This window comes from Marmota flaviventris, chromosome 2 (assembly GCF_047511675.1).
Source record: "Marmota flaviventris isolate mMarFla1 chromosome 2, mMarFla1.hap1, whole genome shotgun sequence".
Taxonomy (NCBI): domain Eukaryota; kingdom Metazoa; phylum Chordata; class Mammalia; order Rodentia; family Sciuridae; genus Marmota; species Marmota flaviventris.
Window position 1 is genome coordinate 136480789 of NC_092499.1, and position 27550 is coordinate 136508338.

Here is a 27550-nt window from a genome sequence, read left to right on the forward strand (position 1 = left end):
TTTCTCATTAAGTTTCATTATGGTTTTAGAGAAAATATCTAGATTATTGCACGAACTAAACATTTTACATTTAAAGTTTAATTTGTATATTCCATGCTGATTATATACCTTTACTTTGGAGCATTAGCAGAAATACAAAACAAAATACAAAATACAAAACAAAACAAAACCTCAAAACATTCAACTCTAGGCCTGGGAGTATGGCTCACTGATAAAGCACTTTCCTAACAAGTAGGAGGCCAGCACTGCAAAAAAGAAAAGAAACAAATAAAGAATCCATGAAAAATAACCAAATTCACTAATGATTATTTCTCCTCATCCATTTTTAGCATACCAAGTAAAGTAGATCCCCTGACTTGGAGAATATGTGTAGTTTGTACTATATTTAATGGTGCCTAATCTGACTTCAAATTTCACTGATTAAAATCCTCAGCTGAACTATAAATATCATAAATCTAGAGTTTGAAGAAGTAGTTTAATCACTGTTCCTTGGTCTGGGTTATCACTGATAAGGTGTCTGTAAGAAGCCCATAGAAAATCAAATTATTAGCTTTATTCCTGGCAGCTCAGTAACTCTGAAAGCCCCATTGGCTGGGCTCTGTGATCAACATGAAACTGTCTTCCCTCCTTCCTCTTCCCAAAGTGAACCAGCTAAACCTGCAGAGGCTGGGCTAACAGGGCTTCCCTCTTCAGTTGCATGCTGAGGAGCTGGGGAATGTCCACCTTCTTTGCCAGGGAGAGAGCCTGCTGAGACTGTCAGGAACCAAGAAGCTTTCTGCACTCCAGCCAGGCTTGTTAACACATTAGCCCATCCAAAAGAGAGGGCTAGCTCAGAACAGTAGCTCTCAACAGTCAGAATGGTCAGCTTTCCCTTCCATGTCTACAGACAGAAGTGGGACTAGAGGAGAGGAAAAAGCTCCCTCATATGGGTTCTGCCAGTTTTTCTCTTTGTTTGACAAAAGAAATTGAATTAAGTTGTCATACCAGCTTAATTCTCTCTAAGCAAGCAGCCAGATCCAGTTGTTCTTTTGACTCAAGTTAAATGGAGAATCTGGTTCTCCAGACCAATTCTTCTACTTTTGGTAGCTTGGTTCTTCATGGGGATGAATGATCTGATGGAGATGGATTTTTAGCATCCTCTTATCTGGGCAGATACCCTCAAGAGATGATGAATTCTGTAAGGACACTTTATAGCCTGAAGAACATACCAGAAGCATGGCTATGTGAAAAAGAAGTGGCCTGCTGGGAATGTCATAGGCTGATCCCATCTTCAAAGGGTTCTGGTAGCAGCTGGATGACCATTGGTGAGGATGCTGTGTAGTTGACCTGGCTGACTTGGAAGTCATTCCTAATTCTCGTAACTGTGTGAATCCAGCAGGATACCTTGTATGTCTCTTCATGAAGTAGCCAAATGAGGAAAACTACCTATGCTCTTTAAAATGAAAAACAGGATATAAGTTTTTTTAATCCAATATGCTTTATTTAGAATTATTATGTTCTGTTTTATTTAACTAAATATTCCAGATTTATTATTTCCAGACACATTTTCTCTTAAACATTTATAGTTACTTTGTGAAATTATATACTTATTTTATTCTTTAAAGACATTAATAGTATGGAGGAAAAGGTTGTTGACTACATGGTAGAAAACTTGGCTTTCATCTCTCTCTTTCTCTCTCTAAAATGTAGATAGACGTTATTGTGGGTAAAAGCTGAAAAATACCTTTGATTTGTTATAGCATTATAAATTTAATTAAATAAGCTTTTTATTTGGAAATTTAAAATGTACCTCAAGGCTGGGAATATAGCTCAGTGGTAGAGTGCTTGCCTGGCATGCCTGGGCCCTGGGTTTAATTCCTAAAGCACCACACACATATACTATATATATGTTTCAAAGTAGAGAATTGAGTAAAGAATTCCCATGTATACTCATCACTAGTTTAGGACATTTTGCCTTTCTTGTTTCATCTGTCCCCTTAGTTTTTTTTTTTTTTATCTAAATTACAGATCTCTCACAAACTCAATGAAGTCTTTCACCAAGCATAATCACAGTGGTGAATCTGGTGTGATTTGGATGCAGTGGGACCAGAAGGAGGGGAGCAGGACAGGTGCCCCATGACTGTCTCCTACTCCCATTTCCTAAGGCCTGTACTTTGACTGCTTTACTTCTTGACCTAAGGTACCCACCTGACCTTTGGGCCTTCCAGGATTCCATTCTCCTTCCTATTTTAATATACTTCTAGCTCTCACTTCTTCTGCCCTGCCCTGGCTCAGCTTAAGCATCTATATGTCAAAAAACAATTCTTCCACCAGGTGCTGTAGCACACACCCAGAGGCTCAGGAAGCTGAGACAGGAGGATCTCGAGTTCAAAGCCAGCCTCAGCAGAAGTGAGGCGCTAAGCAATTCAATGAGACCCTGTCTCTAAATAAAATACAAAATAGGGTTGGGGATATGCCCTTGAGTTCAATCCCTGGAACCCCCCAAAAAAACCCAGCCAAAACCAAGCCAAACCAAACCAAACAAACAAAAAACAATTCTTCCACAGTTCTTTCCATCACTGTCAGAAACAAAATCAGCTGCCTCTGGATATCAATGGGCAGACCTTTTTTACCCTGACCGAATTTCTCGGGTCATTATCCTATTAGCATCAAAGGGGAACTACACTCAACAGAAGGCCTCCCTCATTAGAACACATTATCCCAGGCCAGGAGGTGGGGTGGGAACTGGCAGTTTAAAACTTGTACTTCTCTGGGGGCCTGGGCAGCATGCCCTGAAGAGAGTGAAATGCCTTTAAAGATAGGGGTCTGCATTATCCCCTGCCCTGCTTTGGCTATCCCTGAGGATTCAGAGTTGAAATTCTTCATTGTATTATGGAAAATAGTCACCCTTGCCTGCCTGGGGTGATGTGCTGGGTAGTAAGGGAAGCCTTTCCTTTAAACATTGAGTGTAGTTCCTCTTTTAACTTTGATACTAATAGGTCAACTGGAGGAATTTGTTCTGGGTAAATAAGTTCTGTCCATTGATCTCTAGAGGCAGCTGATTTTCTTCTTACCATGATGGAAAAGTAAGAAGAATAGAATAATCTTTCATACATAGGCATTGCCAGTTTTAATAATGCCATTTGTACTTTTTTCATCATGATCTTAGCAGTAAGTTTTGTGCCAAGTTTGGTGGCACACATGTAATCCCAACAGCTGGGGAGGCTGAGGCAGGAGGATTGCAAGTTCAAGGGTAGCCTCAGCAACTTAGTGAGGGTAAGCAACTTTTAGCAAGACCCTGTCACAAAATAAAATATATATTTTTAAAAAGGACTGGGGATATGGCTCAATGGTTAAGTGCTCCTGGATTCAATCCCCAGTGCTGAGAGAGGGATTGGGGGGAGAGGGAGAAAGAGTGTTAAGAGTTTTGTATGTTGTTTGTTTATAAATTTTATACATATCCCTCTTTACTGTTATATACACAAAGAATAGGAAACTAAGTGAGAACAGAACTTCTAATGTTTCCTCCATACCCATCCCCCATGAAAGGCATACACTCCACTTTGGAGCCTGATTAGCTAGAAACATTATATAATTCATCAAATATGTTGGAACCCATTATGTGGCAGCACTGTGTGGGGTGCTGGAGGGAAGATGCAGAAGACAAGATCTGAGGTCTCACTGCTGACAGCCAGGGGAACATCATCTGATCTCTCCAGGTAAGAGGCCCAGAGATGTTGGCCTCTTCTCTTCCACTTCTTGAGTAGGAGCTCTCAGTGTGAACCTGAGCCCCAGGCTCTGGGCATGCTTTATGCTTTGTTGTTATTTCTTATTTTGACAGAGTATTTGGTCTGGCTCTCTGCCGTCATTCTGATTGTTTGATTTTGACCATAAAACAACCTAAAAACAACTAACCCCCCAAATCTGTTTTCTCTCTGTCATTTTTTGGAGTAATCTTATAGTTTAGTTTATCTATTTAACTTTATTTCCCTTTTATTAATTTATCATCATCATCATCATCATCATCATCATTATTATTTTGGTACCAGGATTGAACCCAGGGGCATTCTACCACTAAGATATGCCCCCAACCCCTTTTATTTTATTCTAAGACAGGGTCTTGATAAATTGTTCAGACTTCCCTTTAAATTTGTGATCCTCTTGCCTCCCAAGTCACTGAGATTATAGGCTTGTGCCTATAATCTGCTTCCCTTTTATATATCATTCAAAAATAGGACTAAGGCAGGGTGCATTCCCGTAATCCCAGTGATTCAGGAGGATGAGGCAGGAGGATCGAAAGTCCGAGGCCAGTGTCAGCAAATTAACATGACCCTAAGCAAGTTAGCAAGATCCTGTCTCAAAATAAATAAAAAGGGCTAGGGATGTAGCTCAATGGTAAAGTGCCATCGATTCAGTTCCCAGTACCTAATAATAACAATAAAAATAGAACTAAGAAGGGGCAACACAAAGGATACCAATATGATGACAGGCAGGGTCTCAAGTCAGAAGGTGGGTGCTAACCCCTTCTCTGGTCTGCTCTTCTCTTAGCTCCTTTCATTGCTCATAGCAGGACTCCTTGGTATTTTGGAGAAGAATGGATCTCAAATTCAGTCAGTCAAAAAAGGTATACCTTCTATGTTTAAAAAAAAAAAAAAAAAGCCTACCTATCCAGGTGGTTCAGGGCTCTGAGAGTCTAATTACCTCTGCCAGACGCATCCTTTTTTTTTGTGTGTGTGTGTGGCCAGATCTTCTTACCCTCCCCACCTTGTTCTGGGAAGTAAAAGGTGCTGGCTGTGGCTAGAATGATTTGCTGGGGTCCCAAGAGAGGCAAAGTTGTTTCTTGGTTACATTTGCTCTTTTTAAAAGGGGGAGCCTAGCCAGGCGCAGTGGTGCGCGCCTGTAATCTCAGTGGCTCGGAGACTGAGGCAGGAAGATTGCAAGTTCAAAGCCAGCCTCAGCAAAAGCGAGGCAATAAGCAACCCAGTAAGACCCTGCCTCTAAATAAAATACAAAATAGGGCTGGGGATGTAGCTCAGTGGTACAGTGCCCCTGAGTTCAGTCCCCGCTACTCCAAAAAATAAAATAAAATAGATAGCCTATAACATCTTCCACTAACTAGTCTATGTATCAGTGAAAAGCCCTGCTTAAGGAACTTGCCTAATCTAAACTTGTTAAGTCTCTACTCTTCCCGAACAGAAATTTATTTACTACTAGGGGCCAATATTTGACATTTAACAAGAACTAAAGAAACAGAAACAGACACCATTCTGGGTGAGCAGGAGGTTGTCTGGTAAAGCTTACTAATAAGTGCAAGTATGACCTTAGGGCCAGGCCCAACTCACTCTATCTGGTACCCTTCCTACCAGCTTAACCTCTCACCAGCCTCCTACCTATTAGGAAGGTGAGAAACAGATGTGGGCCTAAGTATATGGAAGAATCTAGAATGACTGAGGTAGTGTTTTAATTTTAAAGGAGGAAGCATAGGTTGTGATTTTTAACCATTTATGAAATAAGTTAGATACTAACCCAAATCAGATAACTGGATATAATAGCAAGCTGTACATGTGCTGTATAAACTGTAATATCATCACATATCATAACAGGACTATTATCCTTTCTTTGAATCTTAGCTTGTCAGTAAATTTTTAAGAACACAATAAAATTTAAATGAAAGAAAACTTTTTGTGGTGGTGGGGATTGAACCCAGGGCTTTGTGCATGCCTACCACCTGCTCTATGACTGAGCTATAGTCCTGTCCCAGAAAAATTCTTAATAAAGTCATCTTTTTTGCTTTCTTCCATATATATCAACAAAATATCCCCTTAAAGTCTCAAACAATAATTATTTTTATACCCTACTTAGCAAAGAAGGCAAAGTGAAGAGAACGTTTAATGAGGCTTAGGACTCTGAGTTCAGGCTGGTATGTACTAGCCATGTGACCTTAAGAAAAATCACTGTCCTCTGGATCTTGGTTTCTCATCTGTAGGAGAAAAAAAAAAAAAAAAAAAAACAGAACTGAATTTTCTTGTGGTCAGCAGTACTTCCTCTTATTTGTGTAAAGCCACCAGCCCCTGCTCCCTTGCTTTGCCTGTCCTACCTTAGTTTTCTGGACTGTGAGTTGAAAACAAGGTGACAAAATACTCCCTTCTCAGTGCTCTCCTTTAGGTTTCCCCTTTGCTTCTGTTTTCTGGAAGACTTATTTGCTTCCTGGTTCACTGCTGAGATGTTTGAAGTTGCCATATAAATGACCCCCTAGGTCAGGCTAACACATTGTCCTCATAGCATAAAAAGGTGACATCACATCCAGTGCAACTCTCTATAATATTGAAGCTTCATGCCAATATGTGTTTCTAGCATTGATAGTGGTATTCTGTTGCCCTTGAAGGAGTTTTATCAAATTTTTCTTGACCTCTATTCATCAAAATTTCTATAAATTAAGCTACTAAGATTTGTCTTATATAGAATTACTTCTGTGCGAGAATATTGATTAGGTACCTCTCTGTAAATACACTGATATTATGTTATATTCTGGATCATACTTTTCAATGAGCCATGTGTAGGCTTAACCCTGGTTTTATGCATGTTTTTTCTGTTTCTTTTTGGTGCTGGGGGCTCAAACCTAGGGACTTATGCATGCTAAGTGAGTACAATGTATTTTTTTATATATTTATTTTTTAGTTATAGGTGGACACAATATTTTTTTTAATTTTTATTGTTGGTTGTTCAAAACATTACATAGTTCTTGACATATCATATTTCACACTTTGATTCAAGTGGGTTATGAATGGACACAATATTTTTATTTTATTTTTATGTAGTGCTAAGGATCAAATCCATGCCTCACATATGGTAGGTGAGCGCTCTCCCTCTGAGCCACAACCCCAGCCCCAGTACAATGTATTTTTAAAAACTTGATAGAACTACTTTGTTTTTTTTCTCCCAGTACTGTGGATAGAACCCAGATGTGCTTTTACCACAACACTTTTTGTTTTGAGACAGGGTCTCACTAAGTTGACCAAGCAGGACTTGAACTTGCAATACTCTTCCCTCAGAAGTTGCTGGGACTATAGGAGTGTGCCACCACACCCAACCTTGATATAACTCCTTATATGCAATAATGTTATTTGGTCATCCTATTAACACTTAGAAACCCATATTTTACTTGAAGATATTTGCAAATCACATTTCTTCTGCTTCTCATAATTGTATAGAGATACAACCTTATGCTAGGGTTGATTTTTTTCTATTTTGCTACAGAAGAAAAGAGTGTTATTGTTCACACATAAAGTATATACTGGGGCTGGGGCTGTAGCTCAGTGGTAGAGTGCATGCCTAGCATGTGTGAGGCACTGTGTTCGATCCTTAGCACCACATAAAAATAAACAAATAAAATGAAGGCATGCTGTCCATAAACACCTACCAAAAAATGTTAAAAAAAAAAAAAAGAATATACTGTAGTTGGGCACAGTAGTGCACGCCTGTAATCCCAGTGGCTTGGGAGGCTGAAGCAAGAGGATCACGAGTTCATAGCCAACCTTAGCAACAGTGAGATGCTTAGCAATTCAGTGAGACCCTGTCTCTAAATAAAATACAAAATAGGGCTGGGGATGTGGCTCAGTGACCAAGTGTCCCTGAGTTCAATCCCCAGTACTCCCCCACACCAAAAATAAAAAAGGTTGGGTACAGTGGCTCACCTATAATCCTAGCAACTTGGGAGGTGAGGTAGGAGTGTCACAAGTTCAAGGTCAGTCTGGGCAATCTAGGGAGACCCTGTTCTTGGATTACTGGGTCTACCATCCTTTTATGTATTTCAGGGAAAAAAAAAAAATGTGTGTGTGTATGCCTGCCTGGGATATAGCTTAGTGATAAAGCACCCTGGGTTTAGTCTCTAGTACTCTCCACTACCACCACCACCCCCACCAAAACAAAAACAAAAACAAACCAGAAATCTAGGAGCCTGTAATCCTGTAATATAAGGAGAGCCTGAGACAAGGGCTTTCAACAGTTCGACATCTACTTCTCACTTTGGACATGCCTTCTTCCCCCATAACTCACTCATAGAAGCAAAGAAAGATTTGGCCATAGCCCTCTATTGCCCACCCTGATATCACTCTCACCCTATTGCCTGCCTCATGAGGTTCCATCGAACCTTGGTGTTTGAATTGTTCTCTATCTTCAGTCTGCCCTCCCTTAGATTTGGTGACTCAGACCCAGAATCCACCTTTTCCCTGCCTTGGGTTACCACCCAGTCATTACTTCATGTTCAGTCCCAGCAATTAGGCTGTGTTGTGAAGCAGAATCTAGTAGGCCAGCCCTTGACAAAGGTGTGTGCGCCTCCCAGTGCTAACCTGCCTATCAGGCTGTTGACACTGATATCTCTACTTTGTCTCAGGCTGCTTCTTACAGCATTATTCCCATGGGGCCATAGCCTTTCTGATGTCTAAGGCCTATGCTGGCCCCAGGTTCTCAGATATACTGGGCCTACCCTCACTATATGTATTTCAGAATAAAAACTAGAATGCCATTCAAAAGCAAACAAAAAGCTAAAGAAATTCAGTGAAATTCTTATTCTTCCCACAAGGAATGCTTGGACCATTACTGGAAATTCTTTGAAATTGACTTTTCCTCCTCAGTGTTGCCTCTGCCATGTTAGTCTTCTGAGCACATGTTCAGTCTCCCTTGGGTGGTCTGCATCCCAGACATTGAGTGGAATAGCTTTTGTATACAGAAGCACAGAGGCCTCCCTCCCTTCTTAACAGGTATCTGGGTCTAATGTTCTGAAACAGAATAGTGCTTTTCAGAGCCTGAGGCCACAGCCTCCTCAAAGTATATAGGTGCTGATTTTGACTTTATGCCTCCTTATTGCCTGTCAAGAAAAATTTGGCTCTCCATCTCAGTGTCATCGCTCTCTGCCATCACTGCTCTGTCAGCCAGCTTGACTACAGTAACAACCAATCCAAAAACTCTGGGACTTTGAACATTTATTTTTCACTCATATTACAGCACCTACTGAAGCTCTCCTCCTTGTATTTTTTTCTATAGTTGAGTCTGAAGGAGCATCCTCTATTTGGAACCTGCCATTTTCATGGCAGAAGGAAAGGAGAATGAGTTTCTGTTTGAACAAGTATATATCATGGGCTGAGGGTGTAGCTCAGTGATAGGGCACTTATCCAGCCTATGTGACACCTTGAGTTAAATGTCCAGTACTGCTAAAAAAAAAAAAAAAAAAAAAAAAAAAAAAAGTACATCATATCTGTTCATAAGCCATTGACCAAAACAAGTCATGTGGTTCCCTGTGTTAGACAGCTTTTCATTGCTGTGGCAAGATACCTGAGAGAAACAACTTCAAGGAGGAAAGATTTATTTTGTGTCATGGTTCCAAAGATTTCAGTCTATGGTCACTTGGTTCTGTTGATTCTGGGACCATGGTGAGGAAGAACATCATAGTTGGGAGAACATTATGGTGGAGACTCACCTCGTGGCAGCCAGGAAGCAGGAGGGAGAGAGGAGGGAGCCACAGACAAGACAGTTCCCAAGGGCATTCCTCCAAGAACCCACTCCCTATGAACAGGTCCCATGGCCTACAGTTTCTACCACCTTCCAATAATCCACTTAGATTGATGAAGTTAGAGCCCTCAAGATCCAATCATTTCCAAAATCCCCACCTCTCTATATTGCTGCACTGGGAATCAAGTGTTCAACACATGAGCCTTTGGGGAATGTTCCAGATCCATACCATAAAACCCACTCAACTTTTTCCAGCCATCATTCCAGGCTGCAGCTGTTCAAGGTGATGAGGTGTGAGCAACAAGTAGTGCCTCACTGTAGGTCTCTTCAGGGAGATTGGGCGGGGGGGTGGGGCGGGGGGCGGCTCTGAATGCTGGGGAAGCTAACAAGGCTGCTGCTGCTCCTCCAGATCACAAAAAGTGGTCTTCAGGGTGACTTTGACATGATCCTTCCTAGTAAATCCAACCTGAGGACAATGCTGACATTCCTTCTTCCTGCTAATACCCAGGTATTCCTGGGAGACGGCATCTTATTTTCTCAGCAAGACTGTGAGGAAGTTATCATCAGCATCTTTCCTATTTTATGGATAAGGAAGATGAAGTAACTTGTTTGTAAGTGGAGGACCCTGAGCTTGAACGTGGAATGTTGGTCTTATGAACATTAGAAATGGAATACTATATAATTATTGAATTAACAAATATAAGTATTATGAAATATATGGGGAATTGTTTATATAATAATAAGTACAAAAATAGATATCAAAAGAATACATACTCTGTGGGTATAACCATATAAAAGTTGGAAGTACTTGGCCTTTTGGGGTGGTAGAGTTTTCTCTCTTTTTAGGAGGAAAGATTTATTTTGTTTTAAAGTTGACTTAATAATACATTTTTAAATAACAAAATTTTAACTTTCAGTAAACAAGAGATTGAAACGTGGTGGGGAAAGGAGAATTATGTGTCTGTCACTATATTTTTTTAGAACTTAGGGGCTGAGCACTGGCAGAAACATTTAAAAAACCCAAACCACCGAGAAAAAAAAAAAAGAACTTAGGGGCTTTGACCAACTGGCAGATAACCATGCTGTTTGACAGACTTCTTCATTCTTTTTTTTTTTTTTTCTTGCAGTGCTAATCTAGGGATTGAACCCAAGACCTTGCACAAGCTAGGCAAGAGCTATACCTCCAGCTCCCTCCTCTTCACTGTTCAACCTCCTCAGTGCCCTTTTCCCTAGCTGAACAACTGTTCTACCTCATTTGATGAGCAAATTAGGTCCCTGTGAATTGAGAAGACTAAAACCAAATATAGTTTAGATTGGATTAAGATCAGATACTACAGAGATAGTTGAGGTTGAGCCATGGTGAGGAAGAGAAGAAAATATCAAATGTCAACCGAGATTATTCCCTGCAAACTGAGTCCAAGTAGTAATAAGGGATTTGAGCCAGCAGAAGTTAATGCTAAAGAGGCAACTGTAAATAGAAAATATAGGCATGATAGGAAGTCTAGATGACATTTCAGAGCTCTTTGCTTTTGGAGACCCCTTCTAAAGACCCTCAGCTGTATATGTTGGCCTCCCAGAGCCAGTCTGTCAGTAACTGTGCCCTGAGACTATTCAGTGAAAATTCTATATTTTTAACTACATTTAACACTATTGTAGTGAATATATCATCATATTTAACAAAGGGACCCTCTCCAGCTTTTCGGCATAGAAGCATCTGTCTCTTAAAATTATTTCAATCTTGCTTAATCAGGTTTCTTTTTCTTTTCTTTCTTTCTTTTTTTTTTTTGATACCAGGGGATTGTACCCAGCAGTGCTTCACAATTGAGCTACACTGCCAGCCTTTTTAATTTTTTATTTTGTGGCAAGGTCTCACTTTTGCTTAGGGCCTCTCTAGGTTGCTGAGACTGGCTTTGTACTTGTGATCCTCTTGCCTCAGCCTCCTGAGCCGCTGAGTTGACAGGCATGTGCCATTGCACCTGATGGAGAATCAGGTTTCTGATAATAAAATATGCTACAGGCATAATCCTCTTAATTAGCAAAAACATTTCTATGTTTTCATTTTTGTATTAATAGTAAGTATTTTTATTTAGATATATTTTTGTTTAAGTCATATTTCCTGCCATACAACATGAACATAGTTAAAAATCATTAAACATCTCTTATCCCACATATCACTAGGCCCTATAACCTAAAATTATAAAAGGATAAATTTTATGTGGACAGTAGCCTAAAGATTATGTATTTTTGCCCAAGTCAATAATGTTGTAATTATTTTTTCAAGGTAGACTTAATAATTTTAAAAAATAACAAAAGTAATGATCATATTTTAAGTCAATCTAAAGATTTATTTGATTTTGAAGTCATTCAAATTTTAGAAAAGAGGTAAGTCCTGCTTCAGTATCTGTGCCTTTATCAGATTTTAGACTTATAAACTTTTCATTTTGAAAAAATTTCAAACCTTGCAAGAATAGAACAATGATTTTGTGTATACCCCTTCACATAAACTCACTAATTGTTAACATTTTGCCCCATTTTCTTTCTCTTTCATTCTCTTAATATGTGTGTATACATGCTATGTCTACTTATTTCCTGTGTCTCTTAACAATAAGGAATTCTTTTACCTAACCATGGCCACGCTATAATGATCAACTAAATGATATTTTATATTAATGTCAGTATCATTTACTGTATAGACATTCAGAGTTTGCCAACTATGTCAGTATTGTCATTTATAACATGCCATATATCCTCATCTCCTTTAATCCAGAATAGTTCCTTGGGGTTGTTTTGGTTGTGGTCTTTCATGACTGCAATTTGAGAAGAAGACAGGCTGTTTGTTCTGCAGAATAGTTCTCAGTGGGGGCTTGTCTGATGGTTCATGAGTGATGCTGGGAACTTCTCGTGGCATCATTCCTCAAAGCACCTGATGTTGGTTTGTCCTATTATTTTATAGGTATTTCAATTTGTTATTTCTTAGAATAGTATGCCCTGTTACATGAGATTAAATCCAGCTTATCTGTTGTAATAAATGTTTTTCTTCTAGCCCTGAAATTGTTCCTTACTACAATCTCTTTATTTTACAAAATCATAAATTTGCTTTGTGGAAATAGGTTGGAACTGTTAAACTAAATTAGCCTAGACTTTATCAGCCCTCTTAAGTGAAATAGGAGTAATTCCCAATATGAGAAAATCCATATGTTTAACAAAGAAACATTAGCAATTAGTTCTTAACTAAGGAAGCTCCCTTATAAAAACATTCTCTCATAGAATTCCTTTCTTGGTAAGCTAGCTAATTTATGTAGGATTCAATTTACCTAAAATAAAATATGTTTTAAATGATAAGTATGTGACCCAATGGACTGTTAATTTGTTTGATTTATTCATCTGACAGTGTATACATGTATCAAAACATCACATTATATGCTGTAAATATATACAGTCCTCTTACCTCATATTGAAGATTAAACCCAGGGGTGCTTTACCACTGAACTACATCCCCAGCCCTTTTTATTTTTTATTTTGAGATAGAATCTCATTCAGTTGCCAGCGTTGGCCTCTAACTTGTTATCCTCCTGCCCCAGCCTTCCAGTAACTAAGATTATAGTCATGTGCCACTGTGCCCAGTTATATAATTTTTATTTACTATTATACCTTAATAAAACTAGGGGTAGGGTTTTAATATAGGGGTGGGTTTCATATAGTTAACAACACATCTATTATGTAATGTTGTATACACATTGCCCTGTTCTGTAATATTTAATGGTGCAGCCTGGAATTTGGTCTTGGACAACCAAAAAGGTTGCCCTTTATGATGCAGCCTCAAAAATGTCAAGCAATGTACCTCAAGCATTGTTTAACAAAGGATTTTGGATTTATTCACCATGGATTTGCCTCAAATGTTTTATAGTTTCATTTGTATCCTTTGGGAAACAGAGTTGCGTGTTTTCCACTTATATTTAGGCAGTATTCCTTTTTTTCCTCTTTAACTCAAGGTTGCAAACTTAGATGTCTGACCTAATGAGTCAGGGAGGTGATCCTGGTGTGAGTATTAAAAGCAGGAGTGTGGGTGTCCCACCTACAGGGAACCACTACTGTTAGCTTCAGCCATGTGGGACTGTGGATCGATATGGCCACAATGTTCTGAGTTTTCCCTAGAAGCCTCAAATCCAAATTTTTAAACATTGTGAATCCAATCAAAAATTTAAAAGACTGTGCAGAACAAGTTGATATCCCATCACTTATCAGTGTATTTTTATCTTAAATATATTTCTTTTACATGTCTCATACATCAGTGTTTTGGGGATTTGGTACATGAATTCATAATACAGGGTATATGAATCCCCAATTCTCCACCTCCTAATTGTGACAATTTTATGTATCATTCTTTCTGCTTTCATCTTAACCTGATAAAATTATTTTAAACTATTCTGTAATTGGGTAGAAATAGTGCCACTCACTACATTATTTTATTTACCTTGACTGAACGCATGCCAGTGTACAATAGGAACGTTATAATCTCAGTCTTTTCATCTGTTGTTACTAGTTTTTGCTCTTGAGGGTGAGTGGCAATTCCAAAGTCAGAGGCTAATTCTTCTTTCCATATCTCTACAGCCATCATTTCATCAAGTTGATAACATACGTGGAACCCGCCACCATGGGTTGGTGGAGAGGCCAGCCAGAAACCGCTTCCACCCCCTTCACCGAAGGTCTGGGGACAAGCCAGGACGACAAATATCCTTTATCACTGTCTGAAGGGAGTGTAAGTTTTGAAATGTTTGAAAGATTTTCAGAATTTATCTTCCCTATAGTTCTCCTGCAACCTCAGAATCTTCATTTTATCTGATGCATGGAGGCAATAAAAGTAAATGATTCAAAACTAGAAACATCTCTACAGCTTTAGGTGTTTAATTTATGAAAGCATTGATAACGTTCAGTTTCATGAGATAACTGAATATAAACAACATGTGATTTATTCAGCTTAATCCCGAGACTTCTCAGCATTTTCTTCACAAATTGTCAACCTGAGAGTTAAGCCTGACTTTGAATTGAGTTAGAGAGATTTGGTCCACCCAGCAAAAATGGATAGATAGATTTGTGATTCATTTGTATTTCTGTTGACCTGGTGACCTGATTTTGGAACTGAAAGAAGAAATCTCATACAATTTTCTATTTGTAGATGTTCAAATTCAATAAATGACAACAAAAATATAAACTTGGTATTTAGGAAAAATAGTATATCATGATATATACTTGACACCAAACTCTGTGTTGCTAAGTAGCAATAAAGACAAGGAGAAGCAAATTCACCTTATAGTTTTATTTAACTAGTACTTATTGGTGGGCGTAAGAACAGGATGGAGGTACTGCTGCCTGACCAGCATGGTTCTGAGGGTTTTGGGGATACTGAAATGAGATGGACTTTTTGGGAGAGGACACAAAGGTGTGCCAGGAGGGCCTCTGTATCCCTTCACTCTTTTCAGAACACAGGCACAGGGGTGGAGAAAAGAGAAGAAAGGCGTGGTGAATCTCGCAGAGAGCTGAATTCCTGGCAGTGATGGTAGGGCTGGCTTCACAAGCCTAGAAACCAGGAAGTGGGGGAGGGCACTTATGCTTACTGAGCACCTACCCATACCAGGCACTGTGCTGGGCAAGTTATATGTCATTTAGTCCTCCGAGTTCATTGAGTCGTTTATTTTTTTAACCCCCATTTTCCCATGAGAAAACTGAGTGTTGTAGTAACTGGTCCAGGATTCCACTGCTGTGGTTGGAGGAGCCTGGGATCAATCTAGGTCTAGCTGAAGCCCAGCTGACGCCCAGCTGTACTCCTGCCCTCCACCCAAGTTCACTGGTGATGAGGACTACATTGGTACAAGAGTGACTCTGGTGTGAAGAGTTGTGGTGGGTATACATAGAAATCCCCAACTTCCTGGCCTCAAGGCTTTTCTGGTTTTTAATGTCTTTGGAATAGAGGATAATGACTCCAGGGAATGTGATTTCTCCCTTCTCTCCCATCCCCAGAACAACACATTTGGTCCCTTCTAGTTTTGTACATTATATGGCCATTACCAGGGAACATGAAGGTGACACATGATCTTGATTCCTTTCTGGAAAGTGTGCTAACTTTAACACAAAATGCAAAAGGTAAAAGGGGACTGAGGCAATTCAGCTGATTGCGCATGTGGGGATGGAGTAGTTTATCAGAGCTGGTCCAAATTGCTTGGAATTCTCAGGCAAAATATTGTTTCTTTGCCTGATTTAACAACACAGTGTAGGGCTGGGGCTGTAGCTCAGTGGCAGAGCACTTGCCTGGCACATGTGAGTCCCTGGTTTCAATCCTCAGCACCACATAAAAATAAATAAATAAAATAAAGATATTATGTCCATCTACAACCTAAAAATATTAAAAAAAACACACAGTGTATTTTTTTTCTTAAATTTCTTAATATTCTCTCTCTCTCTCTCTCTCTCTCTCTCTCTCTCTCTCTCTCTCTCTCTTTGTTTTTGGTACCAGGGATTGACCTCAGGGGCACTTGACCACTGAGCCACATCCCATCCCCAGCCTTATTTTGTATTTTCTTTAGAGACAGGGTCTCACTGAGTTGCTTAGCGCCTCAGTTTTGCTAAGGCTGGCTTTGAACTTGGGATCCTCCTGCCTTAGTCTCTGAGCCTCTGGGATTACAGGTGTGCACCACCACATCTGGCCCCTCTTTCTGTTGTCAGTGTTCTTTCATATGTTGTATGTATTTGTGTAAATATGTATGTGTATGGCCATCTCACGTACTTTCTAAAAAATGTGTAGTCTATACACATACATGTATGTATATATGTATATAGCTTTATTAACCATAGGAATAGATGAGGGAATTGAAGAAAAGAGAAAGAGAAGAATGTTCATTCACTTCAAAATTATTTGTGAAGTGTCTGCTAGTGGACAGGCACCATTTTAGACACTTTAGTCATAACAGTGGAAGTACTGTGGTCCCTGTCCTCAAACTGCTTTTAGTCTAGTGGGAGTGGCAGTGAAACCAGCAGGTGACCAAAGCACAGTGTGGTGCTGGAACTGAGGCAGCTCCGGAGCAGTGTGGATACATAGGAGGGGCAGCTCACATGTCCTGGAGAACCAGAGAAGGAGGGAAATCAGAGGCTTGGAGTGTGAATAAGAAGGGGTTGATGTGTCCATTTATTCAACAGATAAATATAGCACCTTCCCTGTTCCAGGCATTGTCCTAAGCACTGGGAATGCAGTGATAAACTTTACCCACCCTCTTGAGTTTCCGGTTCTTTGGGAGATGACAGATAGCAAAGAGGCAAAAAAAAAATGAAATTAAGGAAAGTGATTTCAGATAATGAAATGTGATATATGAGAGTAAGCAGTTGGGCAGGGACTGTTCAATAGTGGGAACGGAAATGAACAAAGTTGCAGAAGGGGTTGTGCTGAATGTTCAAGGAATCCTGTCTCTTCCCAGGTAATATAGTCTAGGGGATAACCTGACTCTATATACAAATCAGTTTGTGAAAGCATCAGCAAAAACGACTCAATGAACTCAGGACTAAAAGACATATTTGTGAAAGCATCAGCAAAGCTCATAGACTCCTAAGGGAAGGAGAGGCCAAAACCAAATTAATATACAGGTAAATTTGTTCAGCAGACAATCTGAGTCTGACTCACTGATCATCAGGTCTCTCTCTGTGGTCCCTAATTGGGGTCCTGGGACTGGACATTTGCTGATACAAAGAAAGTTCTTTAGCTTAGTTCTTTAGTCCGGCTACTCACTGATGAAGCAGTGAGTCTCTTAAAGAATCAAGGGACCATGAACTTCAAGTAAAATATAAAAGCAGGATTATGATTTTACATCAAAGGTGTTAATTTATTCAGGAGAACTTGGAGGAGAGAAGCCTAAGTCCTTTACTTACATGGCCTGTTTTCTGTTGCTTATGAAATAAATTGCTTAAAATGGTTGCCTTTCACATGTCTGTTAATATTTATTTTTTTAGTTGTAGTTGGACACAATACCTTTATTCCATTCATTTATTTTTATGTGGTGCTGAGGATCAAACCCAGGGCCCGGCATATGCTAGGTGAGTGCTCTACCGCTGAGCCACAATCCCAGCCCCTCTGTTACCTTTTTAAAAAAAAAATTTTTTTTTTTTAGTTGTAGATGGACACAAAATCTTTTATTTTTATTTATTTATTTTTATGTGGTGCTGAGGATTGAACCCAGGGCCTCACACATTCAAGGCAAGTGCTCTGCTACTGAGCTGCTACCTTTTTAATGAAGTTGTATCATTTGAAAATATGAAAACTGTTTTGAATCTTTGTTGATAGAAATAGGAAAAAATGTATTCAGAATTCTGTTATCACATTTGTTTTCTTGGTTTGGGTGTTATAGAATGAGCAGACTGTCTTAGCTAAGAGTTCAATCTAGGGATATAATAATCACAAATGAAACGAACATTGTTCAAAAAATAATCCAGCTTCTTCCCAGAGTGGGCAGCTACAACAAGCAGATCCCAGACATAGAGATTCCTCCTACTGTGGGCGGCCATACTGCAGAAAGGGCTAGAGTAGTGGGCTGTGCTGTTGACATGGTGGCTGCCACAAGCAAAGGCCAGGGCACCACCACAGCTGGGCCCTGGCTGGGCCCCCCACAGGCAGAGAGGTGCCACCAGGGTTTGTTCCTGGCCGGGGGCCTGGGCAGGAAAGCTCAGACTACAAACTCTTCTCCCTGTTTACAGCTGCCAGGCTGTTAATAGCCCTTCTTGCTCCCGTTCCCTGAGGTCAGTTAGCATGCTGTATTCCATACGCCTAACACTCACATAATATCAAGGGACAAGGAAACATTATTAGTCTTTAGAGTTTTAAGGGAAAAATGTTCTTGACTTAAAATTCCACATGAAGCCTATTGCCACCCATGAGGAGGGAAACAGGAAGATGCAAAGACTCAAAAAGATTCTGCTCATATACCTCCTTTAAAATTCACTTTAAAGGGCTGGAGTTGGAGCTCAGTGATAAAGTGCTTGCCTAGCATGTGCGAGGCACTGGGTTTGATTCTCAGCACTCAGATAAATAAATAAAAGAAAGACACATAGACAACTAAAAAATTATTTTTTTAAAAAAATTGACTTTAAGTTGTATTCAAGAGGGACATAGTTAGAAGTTAAGGGACAAGAGGATGTGGGGTAACAGTAAAGACATGGCTGAGAAATTAGAAAGGAAAAAATTGTGACCAGTTTTATATATTAAATGTGACTCTGGAATTTGTCTTGGTTGGTGGGTTCTTTTAAGCAGATTCCAAGTCCACTGACCTTGCCAGTTGCATGGAAGGTCACAGGCCTCAGCCACAAAGTGTGTCCCTAGGAGAACAGAGTTTAAGAGGGTAGAAGAGATAATGGTTGACCTCCAGAAGGCTGTTCTAAGTCTGCCCCAGGTGCAATTACCAAATGGAGACTGGAAGCCAAGAGAAGAACCCAGGCCTTGTCAGCCTGACTAGTCAGGCAGCACACAAACAAAAAAAAGACAGGGTGGAACTTGTTTTGAGATTCTGTGGCTCAGTGACTCCGCCCACTATTGGTAAATGGCCAACAGAGCCTCTCTTATCAACAAAAAGAAGAGCTATTCCCCTTCTGGGGAAGAGGGAATGAGAGCTGTTTCCTTTAACACCCTCTTGTTGTGAGGAGTTGGGTCTCCTTGTCCATGGATTGAACTTTAGAAGGATTTTCTTCAACTGACCACAGAGACTTGGAGAGGGAGGAGAGACTGGTGATTCTGAGATCCCAGCTTGAGCAACTGAATGGATGGCCCCTCATTGAATAAGATGGAGCATAAGAAGAAGGGCAGATGGCGGGTGGGAGAGGGTGAGTAGCAATTGGTTGAATTTTAGGTGGCATGTGAGGTGTCTGATGTACTTTTTTTTTGTACTAAGGATTGAACCCAGCCCTTTTTTTTTTAATATATATATATATATATATATATATATATATATATATATATATATATTTATTTATTTTAGATGTAGGTGAACACAATATCTTTACTTCATTTTTTTTAATTGGTTGCTCAAAACATTACAAAGCTCATGACATATCATCTTTCATACATTTGACTCAAGTGGGTTATGAAGTCCCATTTTTACCCCAAATACAAATTGCAGAATCACATCGGTTACACATTCACATTTTTACAAAATGGCATATTAGTGACTGTTGTATTCTGCTACCTTTCCTATCCCCTACTATCCCCCCTCTCTTTACTTCATTTTTATGTGGTGCTGAGGACCGAACCCAGGGCCTCATGTGTGCTAGACAAGAACTCTACCACTAAGCCACAAACCCCAGCCCTCCCAGCCCTTTTTATTTTTAATTTTGAAACAGGGTCTCGCTAAATTGCTTAGGGCCTCACTAAATTGTTGAGGCTGACCTCGAACTTGTGATCCTCCTGCCTCAGTTTCTTGAGTTGCTGGGATTACAGCCTCCAGTGTGATTTTGGAATAGAAACCAAGTAGGCAGTTGGAAATAGGGACTTGTGGTTCACAAGAACTTCTGGGAGCTAGAGGCATGGATTTGAGAGTTCCCAAGGTAAGGATGCAGTGAAGGTAGGCTTCTCCACCCAAGGGGGCACTGGTCAGAGGCTTTAGCTTCCCCCTGCTCCCACACTACTTGGTACCCTGTAGTCCCATCCTGTCCCTGGAAAGTAATGCCAGTCATTGTAGAATGAAGCTGCAGGACCTCAGGGAACATCTGTTGGAAGGTAGAGGAGTAAGAGCCAAGGAGGGGAAGATAAAATGTTCATGGTAGGTATAGGGACATTTTTTTAGACTCAATTTCTATTTCTATCCATTGCACCCACCTCTTCCTTGCTTACTTTTTAAGACTTAACTAGCTAACTAAGCTTAACTGCTGAAGGAGGTACTAAAGAAGGAGCCAGTGTGACTTCTTAAAAAACCTAGCCAAGTATGGTGGCACATTCCTGTAATCCCAGTGACTCAAGAGGCTGGGCAGGAGGATCACAAATCCAAGACCAGCCTCATCAACTTAGCGTAAGCAACTTAGTGAAACCCTGTCTTAAAAATAAAAAAATAAAAAATAAATGCTGGGACTATGGCTCAGTGGTTAAGTACCCCTGGGTTCAATCTCTGGTACCAAAAAACAAAACAAACAAACAAAAAATCATATCCTGGAGGCTAGCAGGGAGGCTCAAGGGTGGCTCAATGGTAGAGTGCTTGCCTAACATGTACAAGGCCCTGTGTTCTATCCCTAGAAAGAACAAAATATCACTCTGTATCTTGTGCTTCTCTTATGTTTGTATGCCAGCAACTAGCAAGCCCTCCAAAGCTGCTTGTTGAATTAAAAACAAATTTAAGTTTACAAATAATGGTAAATCATTAAGAACTCATTAGTCCCCATATTTTTTAAGTTTTATTTTTGTTGAGTTTAACTGTAAGCTTGTAATTTTAGTGATTCTCTTGGTACCCACACTTGGGCTTTAAAAATACCTACCAAAATAAATGAGACAGTAAGAAATAATAGAGCTCAGAGGTCACACATTTAAACTTTTTTTTTTTTTTTTTTTGGCAGGGGGCGTGGGTACTGGGGATGAATGAACTCAGGAACACTAGGCCACTGAGCCACATCCCTAGCCCTGTTTCGTATTTTATTGAGAGAAGGATCTCACTGAATTGTGTAGTGCCTTGCTTTTGCCAAGTCTGGCTTTGAACTTTCGATCCTCCTGCCTCAGCCTCCCAAGCCACTGGGATTACAGGCATGCACCACTGTGCCCAGCTACATCTTTTAACTTTTGATACCTCATCTTAATCATGTGAAAAATGTCAGGAATTTACTACATTTTCATGTTGTTAATAGACATCAGGAAGGTTGAAATGCTCTCTAATAGCTCAACATTGAAATAACCAATATTGGGTCATTATAATTATGTCACTACATTCTAATTTGAATTCTCAATACTGTGTAGTCAGACTTAATGGTTTTAAGGATGGCAGTGTAGTGAGGAAAATGGTAAACATTTGCTTCATGGAATTAAGTTTTTCTGGGCAGATTCATCAAATCCTACAGACAAGAAAAAGCAGCTAACCACAGATTGTGAGACTCCCTAATGGCCTTGCCAGCTGTGCTCATTGTCTCACAGGGCCTTTGGATTTTTTTTTTTTTAATATTTATTCCTAAGCTTTAGGTGGACACATATCTTTATTTTATATTTATGTGGTGCTGAGGATTGAACCCGGTGCCTTGTGCATGCTAGGCAAGCACTCTACCACTGAGCCACAACCCTAGCCCTGGATTTCTTTATCACTTTTTCCTCTTCTGTTTCCTCCTGTGATCTGCTCTAACCTTTACTTCACATACATTAAGCCTAATAGCAAAAGTTGAAGAACTACCCTTCTTGAAAATATCTGTTTTATTGTATTAGCTCAGGGTCAGATTAAGAAAGAAGATGATGAGACATGACAAAGAAAATGAATACCTAGAAGAGGAAACTGCAATTTAATGCTTCTCTTGGCAAAGGGAATGTTTTATGCTAAATCATTAAGAACTCATTATTACCCATATCTTTCTAATTCCAGATTCTGTATTCCCTTGAGATGCCCAGCCTAGGCATACGCAACAGGTACCTTCTCCATTAAGAATCCCATTCCCCCCTGAGTCCAAACCAGTGATAATTTCTTTTCTAGCACCTGTCCTTCTTCCCAGAACCTTCCAGGTATATATAGTTTATTTTCTGGGCACTTGGTGCTAGTTCAGTCTTTACTGTGTGACTTTGTGAAGAGCTCTTGAACTTTGGAGCCAGTGAGCTGTACATTTGACCCTTCATCTGCCATGCATGCTGCCTTGGATTGCTCAGCATTTCTAGGACTAAGCCTCAGTTTGTTTAACTATAAAAAGGAGATAAAATCATCTCCCTCCCAGGATGGTTACAATTAAGTTGAAGGACAAATTCAGCATAGGCCTGGCACATAGTATAAGCTTATTGTGTCCATTTTCACATTGCTGATGTCTTAATGCACTTGTATCTTCTTTATTATTTCTACTTTAAGAAATAAGGGTTTGGGGACTGGGGTTGTGGCTTAGTGGTAGAGTGCTTAAGCGCCTAGCATGCATGAGGCACTGGGTTCAATCCTCAGCACCACATAAAAAATAAAATAAAGATAGGGCTGGGGTTGTGGCCCAGTGGTAAAGTACTCACCTAGCATATATAAGGCACTGGGTTCGATCCTCAGCACCACATAAATGTAAAATAAAGATATTGTATCCACCTAAAGCTTAAGAATAAATATGAAAAAAAATAAAATAAAGATATTGTGTCCATCTAAAACTAAAAACAAATATTTTAAAAAAAAATAAATGAGTATTTGGAGGGCTGAGGTTGTGGCTCAGTGGTAGACATTTGCCTGGCATGTGTCAGGCACTGGGTTCAATTCTCAGCACCACATATAAATAAATGAATAAAAATAAAGGTCCATCAACTACTAAAAATATATATTTAAAAAGAAGAAGAAGAAGAGTTTGGAGCCAGGCATAGTGGCACACCCCTGTAATCCTAGCGGTCTGGGAGGCCAACACTAGAGGATTGCAAGTTTAAAGCCAGCCTCAGCAATTTAGCAAGGCCCTAAGCAACTTAGTGAAACCCTGTCTCAAAATGAAAATTAAAAAAGGGCTGGGGATGTGGTTTGGGATCAAAAGCATTATTGGTGCATTTTATCCAATCAGTGATAAAAGAGACAAAAAGAATTGACTTGATTTTGGTGAGGGTGACAAGGAGGAGAGCCAGGTCTTTGAGGAGGCTGTGTTCCACATGGGAGCAGAGGAGAGGGAAATGGATTAGCAAAGGCAAAGAGGCAGGAAAGACAGGATATATTTGTGGAACCCAGACAGCTGGAGGTAAGAGCAAACAAGTACTGTGTAGCCAAATTTGATTTTGCCTTCCAGGTGGAAGAGAATCATCAAAGGTTTTCAATGCAAGAGAACAATATGATTTAAAATGCCCTAAGACAATCCCTTGGGTACAATTAACTAAATGCAGATAGCTCTACTATACTTGGTATGTACAGTGCAGCATCCCATTTCTTTACTCTATCTGGAACATGTTCTAAGGCATGCTAGACCCAAGGAGCAAAACAGAATTTATGAAAGTATCTCCATAAGTCTAATGCACCTGTCTTTGGTTATAAGTATCATGAACTCACCTTAACTTGGAAGAAGGAGATTTATTGGCTTGCCACTAGAAACTCAAGAGCTAGATCCAGGGTTCTGTAGTTCTGTGGTGCTACCCCTGTGTTGACTTCAAGCACTGGCAGGCTTTCTCCAAAGGGAGCTGTCAGACTCAAATAGCCTGGGGGTTTGCCACCTTTATTTGTGGCACTCCTTTCTCCCCCTTCAGAAGCATTCTTCCAGCTAGGTGGGTGGCCTATGTTTGTAATCCCAGCAGTTTAGGAGGCTGAGACAGAAGGATTATTAGTTCAAAGCCAGCCTCAGAAATTTAACCAGGCCCTAAGCAACTCTCAGTGAGACCCTGTCTCTGAATAAAATATATAAAAGGGCTGGGGATATGGCTTAGTGGTGGTTAAGCACCCTTGGGTTCAATCCCCAGTACCACCCCCTCAAAAAAGCATTCTTCCTTGGTCCTGCTTGTGTCAAAAGCCCATCCTTGAACCAATCATTGTTTCCAGGGAGATGAAGTGCCTTGACTGGGTCCATCCGTGGAATGGGGAGGCCTGCACAGAATGGCAGCCTAACTGGGTTTGGGGTGGGTATGGAGGTTGTTCTTGAAAACAGAAGATGCTGGGCATGCAGAAAAATAAGAAATGCCTCAAATGAATCATGCAAAGAAAACACTGGTTAGAAGATAAAAAGAATAGACTGTCCTAGAGGAAGTTGATAAGAGAAGGCATAAAGAAAGAACTGTCAGGTGTAGAGATGAAGATAAGAGCAAAAGACACAGTTTTTAGCTCTTCACAATTTCAGCTTCTTAATTTTGCTTCAACTTTCCATTATTTTTCCTTTATTAAAAATTCTACTTTGATGGTAGTACTTTTGGAGCCAATTACTCTTCACAGCCCCTGGATGAGAGTTGGCCAAGGTAAGCAAGCTACATTTAAAATATATTTTAAAAGATATACAGATGTTATTTTTAAAATGATTTTACTTTATTTCATTCACCTTGAATGTTGTTTTAGAATAAAAGAGAGTCTGGTTTTCTCTTATAAAACTTAAGTCTTTTGATGTATAATCATGGGCTTGTATGAAAGTATAAAGTGAAAAATTAAGTAAATCTAGATCTTCCTACTTAAAAATCAAATAAAAACACATTTGGGATATATTTGCCAACAGAATACTCAGACTGGGTATTCTTCTATTTGAGACATGGAAAAATAAATGCCTTTTCTCAGGGTGTCTTCATAAGCAACTAAAAGGAATAAAAAACTCCTAAAATGGTAATATGCACAGTGATTTGACTTAGGATCTCTTTGAGTACTTGTGTACAAAAAATTAACTGAAAAGGACTTCTGCATCTGTTTGTATGGTTTCATTTTCAGATTTTGTGCATGTTTATGTGTACTGAGGATCAAACCTAGGGCCTTACACATGCTAGGCAACACACTACTACTGAGCCACATCCCCAGCCCCATGATATCATTCTCAGGTCACCAAGGCTCATTTAGGAGGCATTTGGAATGTACATATATATTTTTAAAAATTTGCTTTCTGGGTTGAGGTCTTTTCTCTGGGAAAATCTTGACCAAGCACTTACTACTGATATATAGTCCCGATCTGGAAAAGGAAATAAAGACAGGAACAGCTGGCCCCAATCTCGAGCGGGTTTTTAATTACCTTTAAGAATCTTTTTAAGAATCTTAGGATTCAAGTTTTTTGGATAAATACAGCATATTATTTTAAATCAGAAAAAGCATATCTCCAAACTGGTACTTTTCTTACATGTATCCAATAAAAAGTATCTTAATGTATAACAAATTAGAATAAATAAATAAATAAACAAATAAAGTGTCTTATGCTTTCCAGAGCAGTAGGATTAGTCAGAGTAGTAGTTTCATTCTCTTGATGACTATAACAATTATAGTTCTCTTCATGTCTATCCAAATGGGAATGCAAAATATTTGTATCCAGGATTGCTTATGCACCCCCTACACATAATCAAGTTATGTGATAAGGATTAATATTTTTACACATCTAGAGTAAGACCTCATGTCACCTAAAGAGGACTCAGTCATGCAGTTGGCCAGTTTCAAAAAGTTTTCAGAGATGTTTATTTGCCCTTTTGTTAATGTTTTATATGTTCAGCTAGCAAATCCTATTCTTGTAGGTTTGGGGTGGTTATACTGGATATTAGAGCTCCTAGGTACTGAGAAATCATTTAGTCTAGCCTTGTTTTCACAATAATGAGAAAGTGAATGAGGCCTGGGGCATTTTTAAGTGACTCAGGTTATGGGTCTAGGTGTGTAGAGACCTTTTCTCAAACCCAGATCCAAGGCTCTCTTTTGCTCCTGTGGATTAAACTTCTTTTCCTCGTATGCTTATGTTGTTCTGGTTTTTAAAGGCAGCAACCTCCTTGGAAAGAAGAAAAGCATCCTGGGTTCAGGCTAACATCTGCACTTAACAGGTACGTGGGCTGTTTCATACTAGAAGTAGATTTTAAAGAAGGCCCAACAATTTGATTGTTCTGGTATTCTTTATATATTATCTGGCTGCCAAGTGTGTTTATGCCTATTGTGATGAAGTGTTAGAACAAAACAAAAAGTTCACCATTTATTGAGTGTGCAGGGCACAGTGTAAGAACATGAGGTCTGGAGTAGATTAACTTCGGTTTGCCTCAATTGGCTTATCTGAAAACTGTAGATAATTATAAATCATGGGATGGTTATGAGGATTAAAAAGGATAAAAAGACACATGAGAAGCATAAGTGTATGCTTAAGCATAAGTGTAGCATCAACAATTGTCATGATCACTTTGGATTCTTCTCCGTAAGTAAATGTTCTATCTGGTCATTTTTTTCATACATGGCAAGAATGAGTATTAAATTTCTGCTTTAAGAGGCCAAATGACTTGTCCAAGTTCCCTCAGCTAATATGTGAAGGACTGGAATTTTAAAAAGGCAAAATCCCTTCTAATATTGCAAAACTTTAAACATACACAAAAGAGAATATTGTAAGGGGCCCCTTGTGCCCATCCCTCAATTCAGTCTCGATTGGCATTCCACCAGTCTCGTTTCTTCTCTACCTTCCACTTCATACCCCAACCTACAACTGGCTAGATAAAATATTTTACCTGCAAATATCTCTTACCAGAACAAGGCCAATGAGAAATCTTAAAAAGAAAAGAAAAATTCTGTTATTACACTTAACAAAATTAACAATAATTCTTTAACATCATCTAATATCCAGTTTATATTCACATTTTCACAACTGTCTGCATTTGATTGATATACTCTTGAGTTTCTTTGAATCTGTAAAGGAGATGGAAGCTGAACCTGGGTCTCTGCTCCCAGAGCCCACGCTCATCCTGTTGTATCACATGGGTTCTTATCTTGTTGGTCTAGTCCCTTGTCTGAAACCACATGGCTTAATGGTTACATGAGGCTGTCACCTGGATTGGACCACAGAAAACCATTTTAGACTAACTTGACATGTCTCACATGTACTTCTTGTGGCAGACAGTTTGACCCTTGGGTGAGATAAATAATTGTCTCTTGAAACAGAGGCTCTATATAAACTAAAGGAGAATTTCAGAAATTTGCTATTGATCAGCATTTCCCATATTTCTTGTCTTAGGACTTCTTTATACCCTTAAAAAATATGGAAGCCCTCAAAGAATATTTGTTTATGTGAATATGTATTGATATTAAAATTTAAATTGAGAGATTTAAAAAAATACCTGTTAATGCATTCAAAAATAATATAAATATATCTCTTTTAAAGAAACACAATCATATTTTCCAAAACAAAAAAAAATTTGCTGAGAATAGTTACATCATTATACCTTTTACAAAGCTCTTGAAAGCAGCGGGCTTCTCTGCTGGTGCTTTCAATCTGTGAT

At 39.4% G+C, this 27550-nt stretch overlaps 1 protein-coding gene across 2 annotated transcripts in view; it reads left to right on the forward strand.

Annotated features, from left to right (window-relative positions):
• Window positions 1-27550, forward strand: part of Crtc3 (CREB regulated transcription coactivator 3) — a 109283-nt gene that overhangs the window by 44965 nt on the left and 36768 nt on the right. The window contains exons 2-5 of one of the 2 annotated variants that reach the window (XM_071608602.1): window positions 4528-4603; window positions 14098-14217; window positions 24516-24577; window positions 26054-26116. In XM_071608602.1, coding sequence (XP_071464703.1) covers window positions 4574-4603; window positions 14098-14217; window positions 24516-24577; window positions 26054-26116 — 275 coding nt within the window. In that variant the 5' untranslated portion in view covers window positions 4528-4573. The remainder of the gene's footprint in view (window positions 1-4527; window positions 4604-14097; window positions 14218-24515; window positions 24578-26053; window positions 26117-27550) is intronic. The other variant, XM_027920047.2, reaches the window with a different exon arrangement.